The sequence below is a fragment of the Balaenoptera physalus genome, assembly GCF_965194825.1.
Source record: "Balaenoptera physalus genome assembly, chromosome: X".
NCBI lineage: Eukaryota > Metazoa > Chordata > Mammalia > Artiodactyla > Balaenopteridae > Balaenoptera > Balaenoptera physalus.
This window is the reverse complement of record NC_138903.1, coordinates 69,520,736-69,539,173: the sequence shown is the minus strand read 5'-3', so window position 1 is coordinate 69,539,173 and position 18,438 is coordinate 69,520,736. Positions and strand designations below refer to the sequence as shown.

General features: G+C 33.6%; 1 protein-coding gene across 6 annotated transcripts in view; it reads left to right on the top strand.

Annotated features, from left to right (window-relative positions):
* BRWD3 (bromodomain and WD repeat domain containing 3) overlaps positions 1-18,438 on the top strand; it is a 115,077-nt gene that overhangs the window by 51,957 nt on the left and 44,682 nt on the right. For all 6 annotated transcript variants that reach the window (XM_082447349.1, XM_082447352.1, XM_082447350.1 and 3 more), the window contains 9 exons: positions 67-167; positions 2,720-2,760; positions 6,145-6,249; positions 7,279-7,432; positions 11,220-11,354; positions 12,385-12,513; positions 13,852-14,077; positions 15,855-16,022; positions 18,086-18,269. In XM_082447349.1, the coding sequence (XP_082303475.1) occupies positions 67-167; positions 2,720-2,760; positions 6,145-6,249; positions 7,279-7,432; positions 11,220-11,354; positions 12,385-12,513; positions 13,852-14,077; positions 15,855-16,022; positions 18,086-18,269 (1,243 nt within the window). The remainder of the gene's footprint in view (positions 1-66; positions 168-2,719; positions 2,761-6,144; positions 6,250-7,278; positions 7,433-11,219; positions 11,355-12,384; positions 12,514-13,851; positions 14,078-15,854; positions 16,023-18,085; positions 18,270-18,438) is intronic.

Genomic DNA, 18,438 nt, shown 5'->3' with positions numbered 1-18,438 from the left:
AAGGAAGCCATCAGAGGGTTTTTAAAATTCTTTGGGACAATGTTTGTTTGTTTTTTAATCCTCTAGGTGGTATGTTCATTACAACAGGTAGCACTGACCATGTGATTAGAATATATTATTTGGGTTCTGAGATCCCTGAGAAAATTGCTGAATTAGAGTCACATACGGTAAGAACAAAATGAGAAACTTAAATATGTTGCTTTCTTTTTAAACACCCCTGGAAAATTGGTTTTATTTCTTTTCTGATCTCTACCCTAATTTAATATAGATTGGTACTGAAACCTATATGGTAAGATGTCTCTTTAGTAATGAAGATCAGTGTGAAATTCTGGATTTAGTATGGTTGTAGTATTTAAGACAATTTTTATCTGACTGTATGGGAAGGGAAAAATATATATTACAGTAATAATTTATAAAAATCCTCTTCTAGCTTGCTTTATTTTATTAATTATATGAGTGTTTGTTACTTCGAAGTCTATACACTTATTAAAAGACACATTAAAGTATGTCTTAGGAAAAAAATTCTTTTTACTGAATTTAGCTCATTGATCTTAGTTTGATTATTTTCAGAATGCCATCAGACTCCTGAAATCTAATCCCACTTAGTTACAATTTTATGCTGGGGTGACAGCCATTGGTGCCTGGCATTTTTCCTCCCAAGCTCTTTCCACTCTCCTGTGACATTTTCAGGAATCTTGGAGCCACTACTGTTTATTCATATCCCTGTGTACCTTTCACTTCTTCCTTCTGTTTATTTCCTTACCTTCTCCAGGTAATTATTTACTGTTGAATATGGGAGTATTTCTGTTTCAGCTCACTGTATATCTCATGTTCCTCATTGTCAAAGCTGTATAGTCAGCATTTGAAAGTACTCAGCTTTACAAGTCTTACTGTTACTGTTCCTACTACTATTGACACTTTATTTAGAATAGTATTAGTACATATCAATAAAACACACATAATTTCCCTGAAAGATGACTTTTAAAAAAAGATACTTTGTGAGTTCCAGAATCAATCATGTTCCCGAAATTTGTAGTAAAAGAGACCCCTGTTAGAAACCTTTTCCTTGAGCTTTTGGAAACAGCCTCCTGCTTTTGTCTTACCATATAAACATAATTGGATATTCTCCTTATGAAAAGTTACTGAACCTAGCTGAGCTCTCACCTTGCTGTTACTTATTCCTAGATACTAAAATCCTGGAATATTATGTAAATTGTGAAAGTGAAAAACTTAGGAAATATATAAAGATCTCAATCTGAGACTATCCAGTGGGAAAAATCCACTTGTGCTAGAGCACACAAAGGAGGCATCTTTACAGTTACCACCCAAGCAAGGTGTGTATACAGTGCAGTCAAATTTATTGAGAGCTGAGAGAGGAGGAGATAATAAATGAATGGGAAATAATTGAGGGGGGGAAAAGATGAAGAAAAACTGATTGGTAGGGGTGTTTTGGCAAGGGCCTAGCTAAGAAAAAGTCAGAAAACTTAAACATTCCTTGTTGAAATCAGTGGTGGCTGTTAGTCATTGAAAGTAAGATGTCCTTCCAGAACATCTAAAACCAGTTATTGCAACTGGCAGTGAGAATCCCGAATCTGTCAGATAAATACTCAGTGAAATCATGGAACAGTGTGAATCACAGATACGTCTGAACATATGAAGACGGTTTAATACGTTTTTTTTTTTTTTTTAAATTTATTTATTTATTTATTTATGGCTGTGTTAGGTCTTCGTTTCTGTGTGAGGGCTTTCTCTAGTTGTGGCAAGCGGGGGCCGCTCTTCATCGCAGTGCGCGGGCCTCTCACTATCGCGGCCTCTCTTGTTGCGGAGCACAGGCTCCAGACGCGCAGGCTCAGCAATTGTGGCTCACGGGCCCAGTTGCTCCGTGGCATGTGGGATCTTCCCAGACCAGGGTTCGAACCCGTGTCCCCTGCATTGGCAGGCAGACTCTCAACCACTGCGCCACCAGGGAAGCCCTAATACGTTTTTAAAATGAAAAAATAATTAAATACGAAGACATTTAGTATCTGAGCTTTTTATTAAAAATTAAGTTCAAATAAAAAAAGAAAATTAATTAAAAAATTACGTTCAAATGTAGTTCAATAATTGTGGTTTGTGAAAATGTTTCCAACATTTGAAGGTACATTACTATAATACAATCACTACAATGCACATTATATTTGTAAAAGTATAGTTTAGTCATTGTAAAGAAAGGTTCAAACAACAGTATCTAAATTATAGAACCTAAAGACAGTCAAATGAATTCATTGTAAAATAATTAAATAAACCATGTAAGAAACAGGAAATCATTGATTTGTTTTCTAAAATTAAAAAAAAAAACGTTAAGTGAGGAATTTAATTCAACTACTATTAAATGAATTATTTTAAGTTGGCATTTTAGATTAGTGTGCTGTCTTATTATGGGGGATATAATAAACTATCACCTATTCAGAACTATCTGTCTCTTGAGATTATGGTTTAGAAACAGGTTTGCTTATGTCTGGTTTATCTCAAATTACTGCTGATAAGTATTCCTCCTTAGTTAATGTATTGTTTCAGCCTTCATTAATTTTTTAAAGAAAATTAGAGGGTTTTTTTAAAGAAAATTATAGCATTAAAATATCTACTCCATGATACTTTCATATGTGAATATGGCGGGAAGAGTACTTTATTCGTTTTAAAAATAAATTAATTCTAACCAAAAATCTGTTTTATGTTTTAGGACAAGGTTGTTGCTGTTCAGTTCTGTAACAATGGAGACAGGTAACTATGTAGTACATATCTGTATAAACAGATGTTTCACATATTTTACCTGTATTTCTTCAGAAAACACTACTTCTACTACATTTTTTTTTCTGTCCAGTCACTTAGGCTGAAAGCCCTTGTCTGTCTTTGATGACATTCTTACCCCAGCTCTTCTAAGCTCCCATCCAAGTAGTAGCCATAGTCTATCAGTTCTTCCTTTATTAGTGATTTTCCTTTTTCCATTTCTGTTATCACCCATTTTAGTCAAGAATTCCATTATTTGACCCATTACCTTCAGTTTTCTTTTCCCTTCTAAATGTATCTAGTCCATCTCTGTCAGATTAACATTGCCCTGTTCAGAAATCTTTAGTGTTTTCTCTTTGTTTATAATTCAAATGTTTTAGCCTGGCATTCAGAATTCTCTTCAACTTGACTTACACCTACATTCTTTTCTTATCTACTATTCCCCATTTAAATACTTAGATCCAGCCCAATTGATTTAGTCATCATTATTATTACATCCCATATACATTCTCTTATCCATTCTTTCACTTATACTTTACCTCACACCAGAAATAATCATACCCTACTTCCTTTCACTCCTTTTCTATACCGCCTATGTCCTCCCTCTCCCTTCTGCTCTCCTTCCTTTTATTTTCCTTCTGCCTCCTGTTTCTTTTTCTTCTCTAAGTTCTATCTTCCTTTTAAGGTTCATACCCTACCTGAAGCCTTTCCTGACTGCTTGAGATATTAGCTGTCTTGTCTTCCTTTGAGCATCTGTATTGCTTACTGTCTCTACTGCTCATATGATACACAATTTCCTATGTCTGTAAACTCAGAAATTATATACAGGTATTCATGTACCCTCTCAAATGTCTGGTCCCCAGAAGGTGATAATCTTCTGCCCTGGCCTACAAATTGACCTAGAATAGATTTAAAAATTCAACCACTTAGCATAAATTTGTATCCTTATCTGTCTATAAAGACTTTATGTGGGTGACCATGTTTTATTATTAAATACTTTTCAAACACTGGGTGATTACTATGATGAATGTGTTAATCTTTGTTAAATGCGAGAGTAAATAATGATGGTCCACAAAGAGTGATGTTTTTATTAGGAATGAAAAATCCTTAAAATAATTTTTAAGTTGGTTTATTGCACCCTACTGAGCTATACACTGGAAGGTTTGTACAGCTACTATTCTTTCATTCTAGGAGTATATGAATTTTTTAATTCTTTGCCTTTTTCCTTAAATGAGAAATATTATTTTATCTTAATTAGTTATGTGGCCAGTAAATACATCAAAAGATGTCCAATTTTACTAATAATCAGAGAAATGCAATTTACAATAACAGTAACAATTTTTTTCTTTCAGAATGACAAGATATTGAAAAATGATAACACCCAATATTGACAAGGGTTTAGGGAAAATAGACACTCCCCCACAACCTTGATGATACTGTAAATTGTTTTTAAAAAAACTTTTCAGGGAAATAATTTGGCAGTATGTCAAAAGCTTTCAAAATGTGCCTACCCTGAAGGGGGAATATAAGGGAGAAAAGATTCAGGAAGAGAGTATAAATTCTTCATGAAAAAGTCCATTATACTATTATAGTAGGAAAATGTCATTGATTTGACAGCTCCCAGTGTGTGCATCTGTGGCCAAACCTGAAGCTGAGACAGAATAAAGCTTTTCTTTCTTTAAAAAAAAAAATGTGCCTACCCTTTGACTCAGTAAAGATATATATAAGGTTTTACAAAGATGTGTATAGAGATATTCATCACAACATTATTTATAATGGCGAAGACTAGAAACAGTAAAAATATTCATCATTAGGAGGTTGATTAAATAAATTTTGATATATCCATATTGTTGAACATTTATTGAAAGTGATGGTAGTTTTTATATTTGTAAACATAGAAATATATCTACAAAATACAGTTGACCCTTGAAAAGCATAGGTTTGAACTGTGCAGGTCCACTTATGCAGATTGTTTTTCAATGAATACATTAGAAAAAGTTTTGGAGATTTGTGACAATTTGAAAAAACTCAGACAAACCATGTAGCCTAGAAATATCAAAAAAATTAAGAGAAAGGTATGTCATGAATGTATAAAATATATGTAGATACACATATAACACACAAAATAAGTGTTAGTCAAGTGTTTATGTTATTGGTAATTCTGGTCAACAGTAGGCTAATAGTATTTAACTTTGGGGGAGTCAAAATATACACGCAAAGTTTTGATTGTGTGGCAGTGTGGGGGTCGGTGCCTCTAATCCCTACATTGTTCAGGGGTCAAACTGTACACTTAAATTAAAGAAAAACATTATAAAACATTATATGTAGTGTAATTCTATTTTCTGTAGGGGGAATATCTAAATATATATATAAATATATATATATATATATATGTCTTTAATAAAGTCTGAAAGAATAGAAACTAAATTATGAACAGTGATAGATTTATAGGTTAATGAATGTATTTTTATAACAGTTTTATTGAGATACATTCCACATAAAATTCAATGTTTTTAGTATATTCACAGGGTTGTGCAACCTTCACTACGATCAATTTTATTTTATTATTTTTTAATTGAAGTATATTTAATTTATAATACTATATTAGTTTCAGGTGTACAACATAGTGATTCAATGTTTTTATAGATTATACTCCATTTAAGTTTATTATAAAATAATGGCTATATTTCTCCATGCTGTACACTATATCCTTGTTGCTTATCTGTTTTATACATAGTAGTTTGTATCTCTTAATCCATATCCCTAGAACATTGTCATCACCCTAAAAAGAATTCCCATATCATACCCTTTAGCTTTCAATCCCCAATCTTTTTACACCTCCACCCTCAGCTCTGAACAACCATTAATCCACTTTTTTGTTTTTATAGATTTGCCTATTCTGGATGTTTCATATTAACGGAATCATACAATATTTGGTCTTTTGTGACTTTTTCCACTTATAATGTTTTCAAGATTCATCCATGTTGGAGCATGTATAAGAATTGGATTCCTTTTTGTGGCTGTCAAGCATTCGATTGTATGGATATACGACAATTTGTTTATCCATTTATCAGTTGATCGACATTTGGGTTGTCACCACTTTTTGGCGTATAATGAATAATGTCATGGATATTCGTGTACAAGTTTTTGTGTGGACTTATGTTTTCATTGCTCTTGTATATTTATGGGGGAGTAGAATTGCTGAGTCATATGGTACTGTTTATCATTTTGAGGAACTGCCAAACTGTTTTACAAAGTGTACCATTTTTATTCTCTGCAGAAATATATGAGGATGAATGTATTACTTTTATAATTAGAAAAATAGTGATTTCCATTTTAGAGGAAGGTAATAAGGATATTTTAACTGTTTCTTTGCAGTTTAAGATTTGTTAGTGGAAGTAGAGATGGAACGGCAAGAATCTGGCAATATCAGCAACAAGAGTGGAAGAGTATAGTGCTAGATATGGCTACTAAAATGACTGGGTAAGATTGGATGTTAGATATTTTAGTGGTTCTCATATGGTATAGTATGTTTTACATTATTGAATTCTATTTAATAATGAAAATAAATATCTTTTTAATTTGTAGTTAATTGGTAGATGTGAAGTTTGCATCTGTATATAGTCTCTAAGCACTATTGCCTTTTGCTGTTGATGGACAGATTGGATGATAGGAACATAGCTGACTCATTGAAAATTCTGGTCTCTTGTGATCCAAAGATCTCTGTGCTTTACTAATGCCCATATAATCATTCTCTGCCCTGATTTTCTATTAAGTCATTTTTTATATCTATTTATACTATTTTCTACTTCGAGGATTGTCCCTATTAAGTGTCATCGTATGTTTAGATATTTCTCTGACTTACTGAGGATACCTTTATATTTCATATTGCTAACATTCCTACTTGACATTATAAATACAATTAATCAGAATTCTGTTTCATCATCTTCACTGTTCATTGGAAGATATATAATTCCTCTTTAGGATACTGCAACTCCTTTAGGGTATGACCCGGAAATTAATTATCTTCCCATTAATAACAATATAGAACCAACTTTGTGGTCATAGCTACTGATAATGTCATTCAATTAAAACAAAAGTTACTGAATTTCTTACTGCTTTTTTATAAGACCTATTAGTTTCAAAAATGAATATTTAAGAATAAAGTGTCCATTATATGTTTTCTTCATATTTTCTGGTAGCCAATCTAACCTTGTACTTTATTTTTCAAGGTATCTGCAGATTCCTTTCTAATTTCACTTTTTTGTTGTTGTTCTCATGTAACTAACAATAAAATTTTTGTCATATTGTGTTTTTTTTCCTCCCTAAAATAAGCTTATGGGTATTGCCCTATGTGTTACTCGTATTATTTTATTTCATGAATAGTTAAAAGTATAGTTTAGGGGTTTTTAATTTAAAAAGTTGCATGCTCCTGGAGAGATTTTTGCCATAATTTGCTATGTTAGATGCACCTTTGTTCAAAATTTATGAACCTGAAATCATTTTGTTTAGGAATAATTTGCCATCTGGAGAAGACAAGGTCACTAAACTTAAGGTGACTATGGTGGCCTGGGATCGCTATGATACCACAGTTATTACTGCAGTGAACAATTTCCTTTTGAAAGTATGGAATTCTATCACAGGCCAACTTCTTCATACTTTATCCGTAAGTATTCTATTTTTGGAATAATTAAAATGGTCAAAAAGGGCATTATTCTAGAAGACAGGAAATTTAAGTGTTCTAATTTACTTTCTATGGCTTACTGTCCTTTGGAGAAGTAATTATTCAAGGTACCTCTGTTGACATATCTACAAAATAGGGATGGCACATGGTGTAGCTGCTAAAAGCAAGTATGAAAACTTATTAAGATCCTTTCCAAGTCTGATATTTATTTATGCATTATGTTATCATATGTGGTCAAGGGTATGTAAGTTATTTTGTTTTTAGCATGAGTTGGGATTTTTTGTTGTTAATGTTTTAAGGGTAGAGCTGACTTTATTTTAACAAGGGTATCCTGTATTCTACCTTTGGGGATTAGTTTATGCAAGAAGTAGAGGTAAGAGGAAGAAGTAGGAGAAAATGGTGTCTTTCCTTCTTTCTTTTAAAAAAAGGAATTTGTCATAGTTGAACTCTACTTAAAAGCCTATTTCCTATCTGCTTCAATTATCGATTCATAAGTACTTTCAGAAGGGCCAAGAGATTGCCATATGGTTTACACAGTAGTAAATGATAGGGACTAGATACCAATTCTCATGACTCATTTCTTTGTTGTATGCCATAGTATCATCCTTATTTGATGCCTATGTGAGATAATCTTTTCTAAGGCCTCTGAGATTTCTAAAGATTTTTTTAATTTTGGGAGGATTTGCAGTTGATCTTTCATATACCTCCCAAGTCCTCCTTCCTAAGTAAAACCCTAACACTGTGTTAGGGGAGTTTTAGATTCTTCCTTTTTTCTGTTAAATCAATGCTTATCTCATTCTGGCTTTCCCTGTTCCTTGATACAAGTTTCTATTAATATGTGTGGAAAAACCTATACTGTTTGCTTTATTACTTACTAGGAAATGTTTGTCTATGTCAGCACAGTCCAATAAAAAGATAATATGAGCCATGTATATAATATTAATTTTCCTAGTAGCCACAATAAAAAAGTAAAATGTAACAGGTAAAATTAATTTTAATAATATATTTTATTTAACCTAGTATATCTAAAATAGTAACATTTCAACATGTAATTAATATGACATATTAATGAAATTGTTCACATTTTTTCATACTAAATCTTTGAAATCTAGTGTGTATTTTACAATTATAGAACATCTCAATTTTCACTAGCCACATTTCAGATGCTTAGTAGCCACATGTGGCCAGTGGCTACAGGTCTTTATCTCTAAAAATCACAGCTTCAAAGGCCATGTTGTAGCCATTGGTTTTATAAAATTCTGTCTTAATAAATATCTTAATTTAGAGTTCTCTTTAGTGGTACACTTCCCATGGGCTGACTCATGGGTCATCTGTTTCCAGTGAATTTTAATGAAGAAATTTTAGAACAGACTATTTTTAGTACTTGTAACAGTCAAATCTGCTTAGTTTTGGTATAGAATTTATATTTTATGTGTTAACAATTTGCATGTCAGGGTCTTAACTAGGGCGTAAAGTTCTTCCAGTCAGCAAATACTTACTGAGTATCCACTGTGCCAACCATTGAGTTAGGAGTAAATGTTAAATTAAAGGGTCCCCATCCTCCTGGAGTTTACAGCTTATAAATAAATTTAAAAAAAAAAGAAACAAACATTTAATAAATAAATGCTAAGAAAGAAAAGTGCAAAGCAAGTTTCTAATAGGATGACCAAACCTGGTCTGGAAGGGTCAGAAAAAGCTTCCTGAGGAAGTGAAGTTTGGGTTAAGATTTGTAGCTCTCAGCCTAGATGTCACCTCCTTGACAAGGCCTTCCCTGATCAAACAATCTAGAGTAGCCTCCCAGTCACTGTCTTGTTTTATTTTCATCATAGTGTTTATCACTATCTGATATTTTCTTATTGTATTTTTTTGTTTATTTTCTGTCTCAGTGTGGTCAATAAATATTTGGTAAATTACATACGTGAGAAGGTTGAAAGGTCCCTCTAAGAAGAGGGAAAAGCATGTACAGAGGTCTTGAGGTAGAAAGGAGGAGAAAGAAAGCCAATTTTTGGCTAGAGCACAGAGAGCAGAAAGAGTGTCACCCCATAGGACTGGAGAAATGGACAGGGGCCTGACCGTATAAGGTCTTGCAGGATCTATCCTGAGACCAACAGGACACCATGAAAAGGTTTAAAAGCAAAGGAATAGCATGTGAATTTTGCTTTTGAAAAATACCCAGTAATTCTAGCAATAGAGTAGAGAGAATAGATTGAAATGAGATAAGAATGACTCTGGGTATACTGTAGGATTCTGTGATAGGATGGGCCATGATGATAATTTGGATTCTGTGGTAGTGGTGGAAATAGAGGTGTGCTTGATAAATAAAAATAGGGCAGATGATAAATCTTAAGACATTATTGAAGCTGACTAGGTTTTGTTTCCCATGACCCAGTGACTATGTCATTTTGGCCAAAAATGCAACCCCCTACTTAAAAGCCTCTCTTTCCTAATGTACACTAATGTAGTTGTATCACTATCATTTGAGTTTAACAGAGTAATTTTATTATTTACTGGTTAGGAAACTGAGGAAGTATTTACTATATCAAATTAGATATTCAGCAAGAGATTTTGTTGTGATAAATAAATAATTTTTTTGGTAGTCATTGGGAAAAAAGTTTTCTGATGATATTTATTGTAATCGATTTTACCTCCTCATCTCCCACTTTTCATTTTGAGCCATTCTAAAGTTACTTTTAAATTTTTGTCCATAATGGTAATATGGTAGGATACTCTATTTTTGTATACAGTGATTTGGGATAAAATGCACTTTTTAGGTTCACAATATATGATCATTTCTAGAAGCCCCTGATGTGTAATATGCTGACGTGTTCCTAAGTGAAATCCAATTTCAGGATGTCCTGCATGCTTTTCTAAGACTTTGAGCCTGTTGTTAATGATGTACTCTCTAGTCAGGAGTTTAGGAAAATCAACAATGATCTAAATCAGGTTTTGGCAAACTTTTTCTTTAAGAGGCCAGATAGTAAATATTTTAGGCTTTGCAGGCCACATATGGTCTCTGTTGCATATTCTTTCATTTTTTACCTGTTAAAAAATGTAAAAAACATTTTTAGCTCTCAGGCTGTATGTCCAGAAACATCCGGGGGCTAGATTTGGCTTGAAGTTTATAGTTTGCAGACTCCTGATCTAAGGTCTATAGAGATACTGATATTACTTGATTTATTGTCAGGGAAACATGAGCATTGGTTTTCAAACTTATTTTTTTTTTTAGCAGCAAACTCATTTTTCAGATAGCATATTAGATGAAACCTTCAACTTTAAAGTAGATAAAGATAAAAAGGACAAACTATAGCTTGTTTGAATATACCATGGGGCCTCCCACAATACAGTATGAATACTAGTGATAGAGAGTGCTGGATGAAGAATAATGAAGGTTTGTCTGTTATCACTGTGTTAGAATTGGGTGTTAATAAAAGATTCTGTTTGTCACATATTTTGTAACCTTTTAATAGCAGAGTCCTAGAAATAAGAATTCCACTTCAGGGACCTGGTTAATGAACTGAAACTGATTTGGACTGTCTTTATTTTAAACATCTTTTCAGGTCTTCTCTCTATTGAATATTTTATGAAATCAGCATTTAAATATATAAGGAACTCTAAACTATTTCTTATAGCGTGCATGTAGTAAATGCTGTTAAATTTGTGTACATGAATTCATCTGAATCAGATTTGATAGCACACTCCCGAGATCTTTTAACCAAATAAGCCAGATACTCAGTGTTGCTTTTCATTTTTAATATTGATTTTGTCACAGGGACATGATGATGAAGTATTTGTTTTGGAAGCACATCCATTTGACCAAAAGATCATACTTTCGGCAGGTCATGATGGGAACATTTTTATTTGGGACCTTGACCGGGGGACCAAAATTCGGAATTATTTTAACATGGTAAGGGAAATCTATGCTTAGTTGATATTAAAACAGACTTCTCTTATGTGACAACTTGGTAATTAAAGTATACTTAGTGCCAAGGAACCTCTTGTCATCTGTTTAAATCCATGTAATAACTTAGAGAATGACTCAAGACCCAAGAGTAAGGCCAGTTGAGAATTATGCCTTTCAGAGTGTCTCTGTTATTGTGGTGTTAGCACTTTCCAAATTCTTGTTCCCAGCTCTTAATTCTAGAAACTCAAATTTAATAAGCATTTGGAGCTAACACTAACCAAAATCACAAAAAAGTTAATGTTTAAACTATAATCCTAATTAATGAATCACAACAGTGACTGTATTGTATCTGTCTCTGGTAAACCCCATATAGCTTAGTTAGTAATCAGAAAGCTGTTTGGCACACATGGAATTGGACATATGGATACTTCTAAGGTATATTTCGTACAAACTATGGAAAAATATGGTGAGCCATCTCTTCTTCCAGTAGAACACCCTCCTGTGGTGATGGGAATACTCATATTCACCATATTTAGTGTTCCTTTCTGAAGAATAGTTCTGACTAAACATTTCTAAATTGTTGGCCTTTGAGCTCCCTTTTATAGGCTTTATACAGATTCAGGGTGTTAATAATAACCCTCTGCTTTGTGTTAGTGAGATTGATTTGTGTACTTTAATTTTAGGATGGTTCTTTTAAAACTTGCATTACAATTTAAATATGAAGATAATATCTTGACTTTGCTGAGATAGTGCCTTTGTCAATTTGGTTGTGTTTAGGTCTTTTTTATTCTCCTCAGTCATTCATGCAGTTCTTCTTCAGATATGACATTGCTAGTAATGTTTGATGTGAAATTCTCCCTAATTTCTTTTAGAGCTTTACTATTACAGTAGGGTTCTGGCTACAGAAGTCAGAGAGTACATTGGAATGTTGATGCATCACATAACCCAAGATATTAGCAAGCAGAAGCTATTGACCACTTATTATTTGAAAATTACCTCTTAAGATGACTTAAAGTGACTCTTTTAAATTCAGATTGAAGGTCAAGGCCATGGTGCAGTGTTTGACTGTAAATTTTCACCAGATGGAAACCATTTTGCTTGTACTGATTCTCATGGGCATTTGCTGCTTTTTGGATTTGGATGCAGTAAATACTATGAAAAGGTTAGTATATTTAATTTTTGTTGTAGATTGTAATTTTTTATTACAATAAAAAATTTTATTTTTTTTATTTGTATCATTCATAAATTTTATTTGAAGTATTCCAGTTAATAAGGGTCACTCTGTGTCAATAGATATAAAATAACAAACTCACCTTTTTTGGTAAAAGTTTTCATCACTGACAGAACATAAAGCTTGGCAGTTCAAATTACTATTAAGATATAGGATGATGTAGATATAAAAATTCATTAGGAGGGACTTCCCTGGTGGCACAGTGGTTAAGAATCCGCCTGCCAATGCAGGGGACACGGGTTCAAACCCTGGTCTGGGAAGATCCCACATGCCGCGGAGCAACTAAGCCCGTGCACCACAACTACTGAAGCCTGTGCTCTAGAGCCCATGAGCCACAACTACTGAGCCTGCATGCTACAACTACTGAAGCCCACGCGCCTAGAGCCCATGCTTCGCAACGAGAGAAGCCACCGCAATGAGAAGCCCGCACACTGCAACGAAGAGTAGCCCCCGCTTGCCACAACTAGAGAAAGCCCGCACACAGCAATGAAGACCCAACGCAGCCAAAAATAAATAAATAAAATTTTTTTAAAAATTTAAAAAAAAATTCATTAGGAAATCCTTTTGCTTAGAACATATTCTCTGTATTGCCTTTCAGGTGTAATAAGAGAACAATTTTACCAGATTACATCCTCTACTTATCCTAAATTGGGAATAAACAGCTGGTGACTGAATGCTTATTTTCTTTCTTGGCTACTTTACCTATTATTGATCTTGTTAAAATACTTTGGAAGCTAACTTAATTGGTTTCTTATATTTTAGTAGCTGTGACTTTAGGATAGATTATAGAATCTTGGAGTTGGAAAAGAGCTTAGAATCTTTGAGTTCAGCTCAATACTTGTATCACCTTTGAGTGTCTTTCATGCAATTGATATTTACCTGCCTCACCATTTATATTATACTCCATCTATTCTTATTTGAATAAAAATAAGCAAGAAAAATAGTTATAAAAGTTTGTATTTTTTTTTACAACTTAAAAAATAACTAACTTTATCTACTGTGTTGTTGCTTTGCTTCTTCTTATCCTAATTGGAAAAATACTATATTGGAGGGCCAGAAAGTAATATAGATTGTAGAGTTTTGTGGGGAAAAGATAGGATTATGATCTAGGTGATTCACTTCTACCTAGAGGGAACATATGACTATAGAGGACTATAAAGATAATGCAGAAATTGTCTGATTTGAAAAACACATGCGCTCTAGGAATGAAAATAAATGCTTATTTATAAATTTCCTGTGCATATTAAGTACTAAAAATCTGTCATAAAGATTCCAGATCAGATGTTCTTCCATACGGATTATCGACCTCTTATCCGTGATGCCAACAACTATGTATTGGATGAACAAACCCAACAAGCTCCTCATCTCATGCCTCCCCCATTCTTGGTGGATGTTGATGGAAATCCTCATCCCACAAAATTCCAAAGGCTAGTACCAGGACGGGAAAATTGTAAAGATGAACAGCTTATACCACAGCTGGGATATGTGGCTAATGGTATGTTCTCTACAAAATTAAATTTAAAACATTTTGCAAAATGTTATACTTGCTCCTGTTCTCTCTATAATATATCCCCATGCTAAACTCTGTAGTAGGTTATACTATATTTTACCTAATACTTTATTACTTTTCAGTTGCATAGAACTTTTTATCTTACCAGAGTACTTTTACACTGTTTATCTCACCTGGACACAGATAAATGGACTAGGACAAACAAGAGTACACTCAAACAGAGAATGTGTTGACCTGCTTTCTTAGAACCCTGAACATATGTATGATCCTGTTGTTTATCGTATTGACTTCTAGTGATGATTAAATGTACTAACTTTAATGTGTCAAGCTTTTATAATTGGTGAAATTCCACTGCTCATAGTATTAGTATTTTAATTTGAGAGTACATAGTTAATGGACTGAAGAAGAGGAAATTTCAAGAACTACAAATTGGGAAGTGGCTGTTTACCCATCCTCATGTTTGAAATGTAAAGAATTATTGAGTTTTGGGGTGGGGGATGCTGAGTGTTTAAATAACACTCAATCTTGGAGGATATTGAAGAAGCAGTGATGAGTGTGATGCATGATGGGAACGTAGTAGAAAAAGACATTGAAATAAGCTATTCTCTATTAAAGCAACTCTTCTGGTTGGCATATTTCCCTTAGGTATACTGCCTCCACACCACCTCCCACACCAGAATGGCTTCATACCTTAGTTTGTTACTTGTAGGTTTTCTTCCAAGTATGAGGCAATGAGTTATTTATTTGCAAATGGAATTTTTTTTTTCTTTTTTTTTTTTTGTATTTTGGCTGTGCCATGCGGCATGCGGGATGTTTCCCTGACCAGGGGTTGAACCCAGGCCTCCACAGTGAAAGCACTGAATCCTAACCACTAGGCCACCAGGGAACTCCTGCAAATGGAATTTTATATCCTTACTAGGGAATTAAGACTTGACCTTTCTAGAATGAAATGTTGCATATCCTTTTTTATGTTCTCTCTCATAAAGATTTGTAGAGCAATGAAATGGTGTTACACATGTGCCAATAGTTACTTCTTTGATGTCATATTTATTAAATAAGGGGGAAAAGCATGAATATTAATAGGAGATAAAACTGAAAGCATATGAATAAAAAAACCTGTAATTCATATTTTACTTCCTATAAGACCTGATCACTTGGCTACTCTACCAGATGCCATTTAATCTGACTAGAGGACAAGATGAAAAATAGGTCTAAGATGTATTTAAGAAAGAAAAAGATCATAGAAGTAAATAAGTTTTTATTCAGACGTAATCGTTGAATTTCATTATAAGAAATAATTTCCATACTCATCAATATACTGAGGTATTATCAAAAGAGACAATATTTGAAAGACCATAATTGATTTCTTTCCGAAAGGAAATTCTCATGAAAGATGCAAAGCATTTTCGGTATTTTCAGTTGAACTTATTAAAACCTTACTCAAATCTCTACTCCCAACTTTTAGCTTGGAATATTCTATAGAGAAAATTCATTTTTAAGTTAATAACTTAATAATTTTTCTTTAAGGTGAGAAGGCTCTCATAATAATGTCTAGTTTGGGGATATTGGTTAAGTTAAACACACAAGCTGACATATGTAATAGTTCTTTAGAAAATATTTTGTTTGCTATACATTTTATTTTCATTTTAATCCCTTTAAAATTATTTGTCTAGAAACTTATAGATTAAGCTTGATTTTACTATATTTATGGTACACTGAAATGTAAATAATTTTGTGGCTTTATATCTTTGGTCTAATTAAGGTGATGGTGAAGTAGTAGAACAGGTAATTGGGCAACAAACCAATGACCAAGATGAGAGCATTCTTGATGGAATAATCAGGGAGTTACAAAGAGAACAAGATCTGAGGCTAATTAATGAAGGAGATGTTCCACATTTTCCAATTAATAGATCATATTCTGCTAATGGTGGTAAGTATGTGTATATTTGTAAAAGGTATGATGAATGTACTTTAATTATTTTACTTGTACCAAGTAATTACACGTGAGGAGCATTTTAGGTTTTTAAATAAAAGCAACATTTTTGTTAATTTACAGTTGTGATATGATACACTAAAGTGCCATAATCTCATTATCGTTTGGGGCTAAAGTGATTTAGCATCTCCTAAGGAATACAGATGGTGTATTTTATTTTATTTGGTTTTTATAAATTTATTTCATTTATTTATTTTTGGCTGCGTTGGGTTGCTGCGTGCAGGTTTTCTCTAGTTGCAGTGAGCTGGGGCTACTCTTCGTTGCAGTGCGCGGGCTTCTCACTGTGGTGGCTTCTCGTGTTTCGGAGCACGGGGTCTAGGCACGCGGTCCTCAGTAGTTGTGGCACGCGGCCTCAGCAGCTGTGGCTCACGGGCTCTAGAGCGCCGGCTCAGCAGTTGTGGGCTTAGTTGCTCCGTGGCATGTGGGATCCTCCTGGACCAGGGCTCGAACACGCGTCCCCTGCATTGGCAGGTGGATTCCTAACCACTGCGCCACCAGGGAAGCCCACAGATGGTGTATTTTAATATACTGTTTTCTGTTAACTCAGTTATGTATTTGCAGTCTTTACTTTTGTTGTAATAAGCAAGGTGCTACAATAAGTCCAGCCCCTTCTAGGGGAACCAACCTAAAAGTTTTCAAAATTAAAGCCACTTTAAGTTTAAAAATTAATACCAAAAAAAATTTGCCCTCCTTTGTTGAAAAGGAAGCAACATATCATCTGTCTCTCGAGTTTACAAAAATATACTGGAAGACAAGAAGCCCTCTTCTTAGGGAATACAGATACAACTTTTTAATTGACTTTGACAAGTTCGATTCTAATTACCAGTATTATTCCAATCTATTGTATGTCTTCCTTCACTTTACATGAAATGTGTCTATGCATCTGAGTTTTATATAATCTTAGCCTATGTCAGTTTTACTTTTTTCAAGAACTATTAGTTCTGTTTAAAATGCAGTCCTCATGCGGGATTTTGGCAAATGTGTTTCTTTTTATATTTACATAATTGAGGTCATTTATTTGGGTATTGTGACATTTTGGAGTCCACAGAAATGAATAAGGTGATTTAAATTTGAGGTGATTCACATGGTCTTTTACTCATTTCCTGATTTCTTTAGTATCCCATAAAATTAAAATAAAAACATTCTTTGTTCATGTCATTTGGAGCACCTAGCTCAGATAAGCTTTCCTTAACCTGGAACAAGATAAGAAGTGGGCTGATAATCCTATATATCCAGGCCTTTTGTTCCTAAGACATAAAAATTTCTTAGAACCCTGATTTAGAGGTCAGCAATTCAATACTAGGTTTCTGTGGTTAGATTTGAAATGCTGTTAGTCAAAGGGACCCCACTGACTTCTCTTTGCAATGTTCATTTTTTTTTTTTTTCTGGTGCTTATCTTAACAGTTTAATGTTTCAGTTTCCATTTTTGTTTTATTTGCAATTACAAAAAAAATAAACAGGGACCTTACTGGAGGATTAAAAACAAAAGTAAAATTTCTATTGCTTATTTCCCCTTTCTTTCATTCCTTATCAATTTTGAAAATGAAATTTTGATAGTTTAAAAATTTTTTTAAATAATTTTTTTCTTACTATTTTTGAAAGCTTTATTGGAGTTCTATTCAAAAACCTTTTAATGGGCTAAATAAAGGTAGAATTTAGATTAAAAAGCTGCTTTCTGAACTAGTACTAATAACATTTATGAATCTACCAAATATGTTAAATACACCTTTTGTATTTACTGAGCATTTAGTAGATGACAGTTGTGAAAGTCCTCTGAAAAATATTAAAAGAGCTATAGAGACAGTAAACATTTATTGAGTGCCTGCTTTATCTATAAGACTGTAAAAACCATAAAGGGGGTACAGAAAATGTATAAAAAAGGGATAGCAATATTGTCCAGCAGTACTGTCTTTGAATCTCCTATTTTATTTAGAGCTCTGATCTGGAAGAGTTTGGTGCCTTTGCTAAGAGAGTGGTGCCTTCCTTTGTTTTTGTTTTAGCTCTGAGAAATCCAAATATGGACATATCTTCTTCCCCAAACATTGGACTCCGACGTAGTGGTCAAATTGAAGGTGTCCGACAAATGCATAACAATGCTCCTAGAAGCCAGATGGCCACTGAAAGAGATCTCATGGCATGGAGCAGAAGAGTGGTGGTCAATGAACTAAATAATGGGGTTAGTAGGTGAGTCAATATGGTAACGTTCTTTCTGAGTAAGTAAATTAAAATGTACTCTTTTTGACCCACCTCCTAGAGAAATGGAAATAAAACCAAAAATAAACAAATGGGACCTAATGAAACTTAAAAGCTTTTGCAGAGCAAAGGGAACCATAAACAAGATGAAAAGACAACC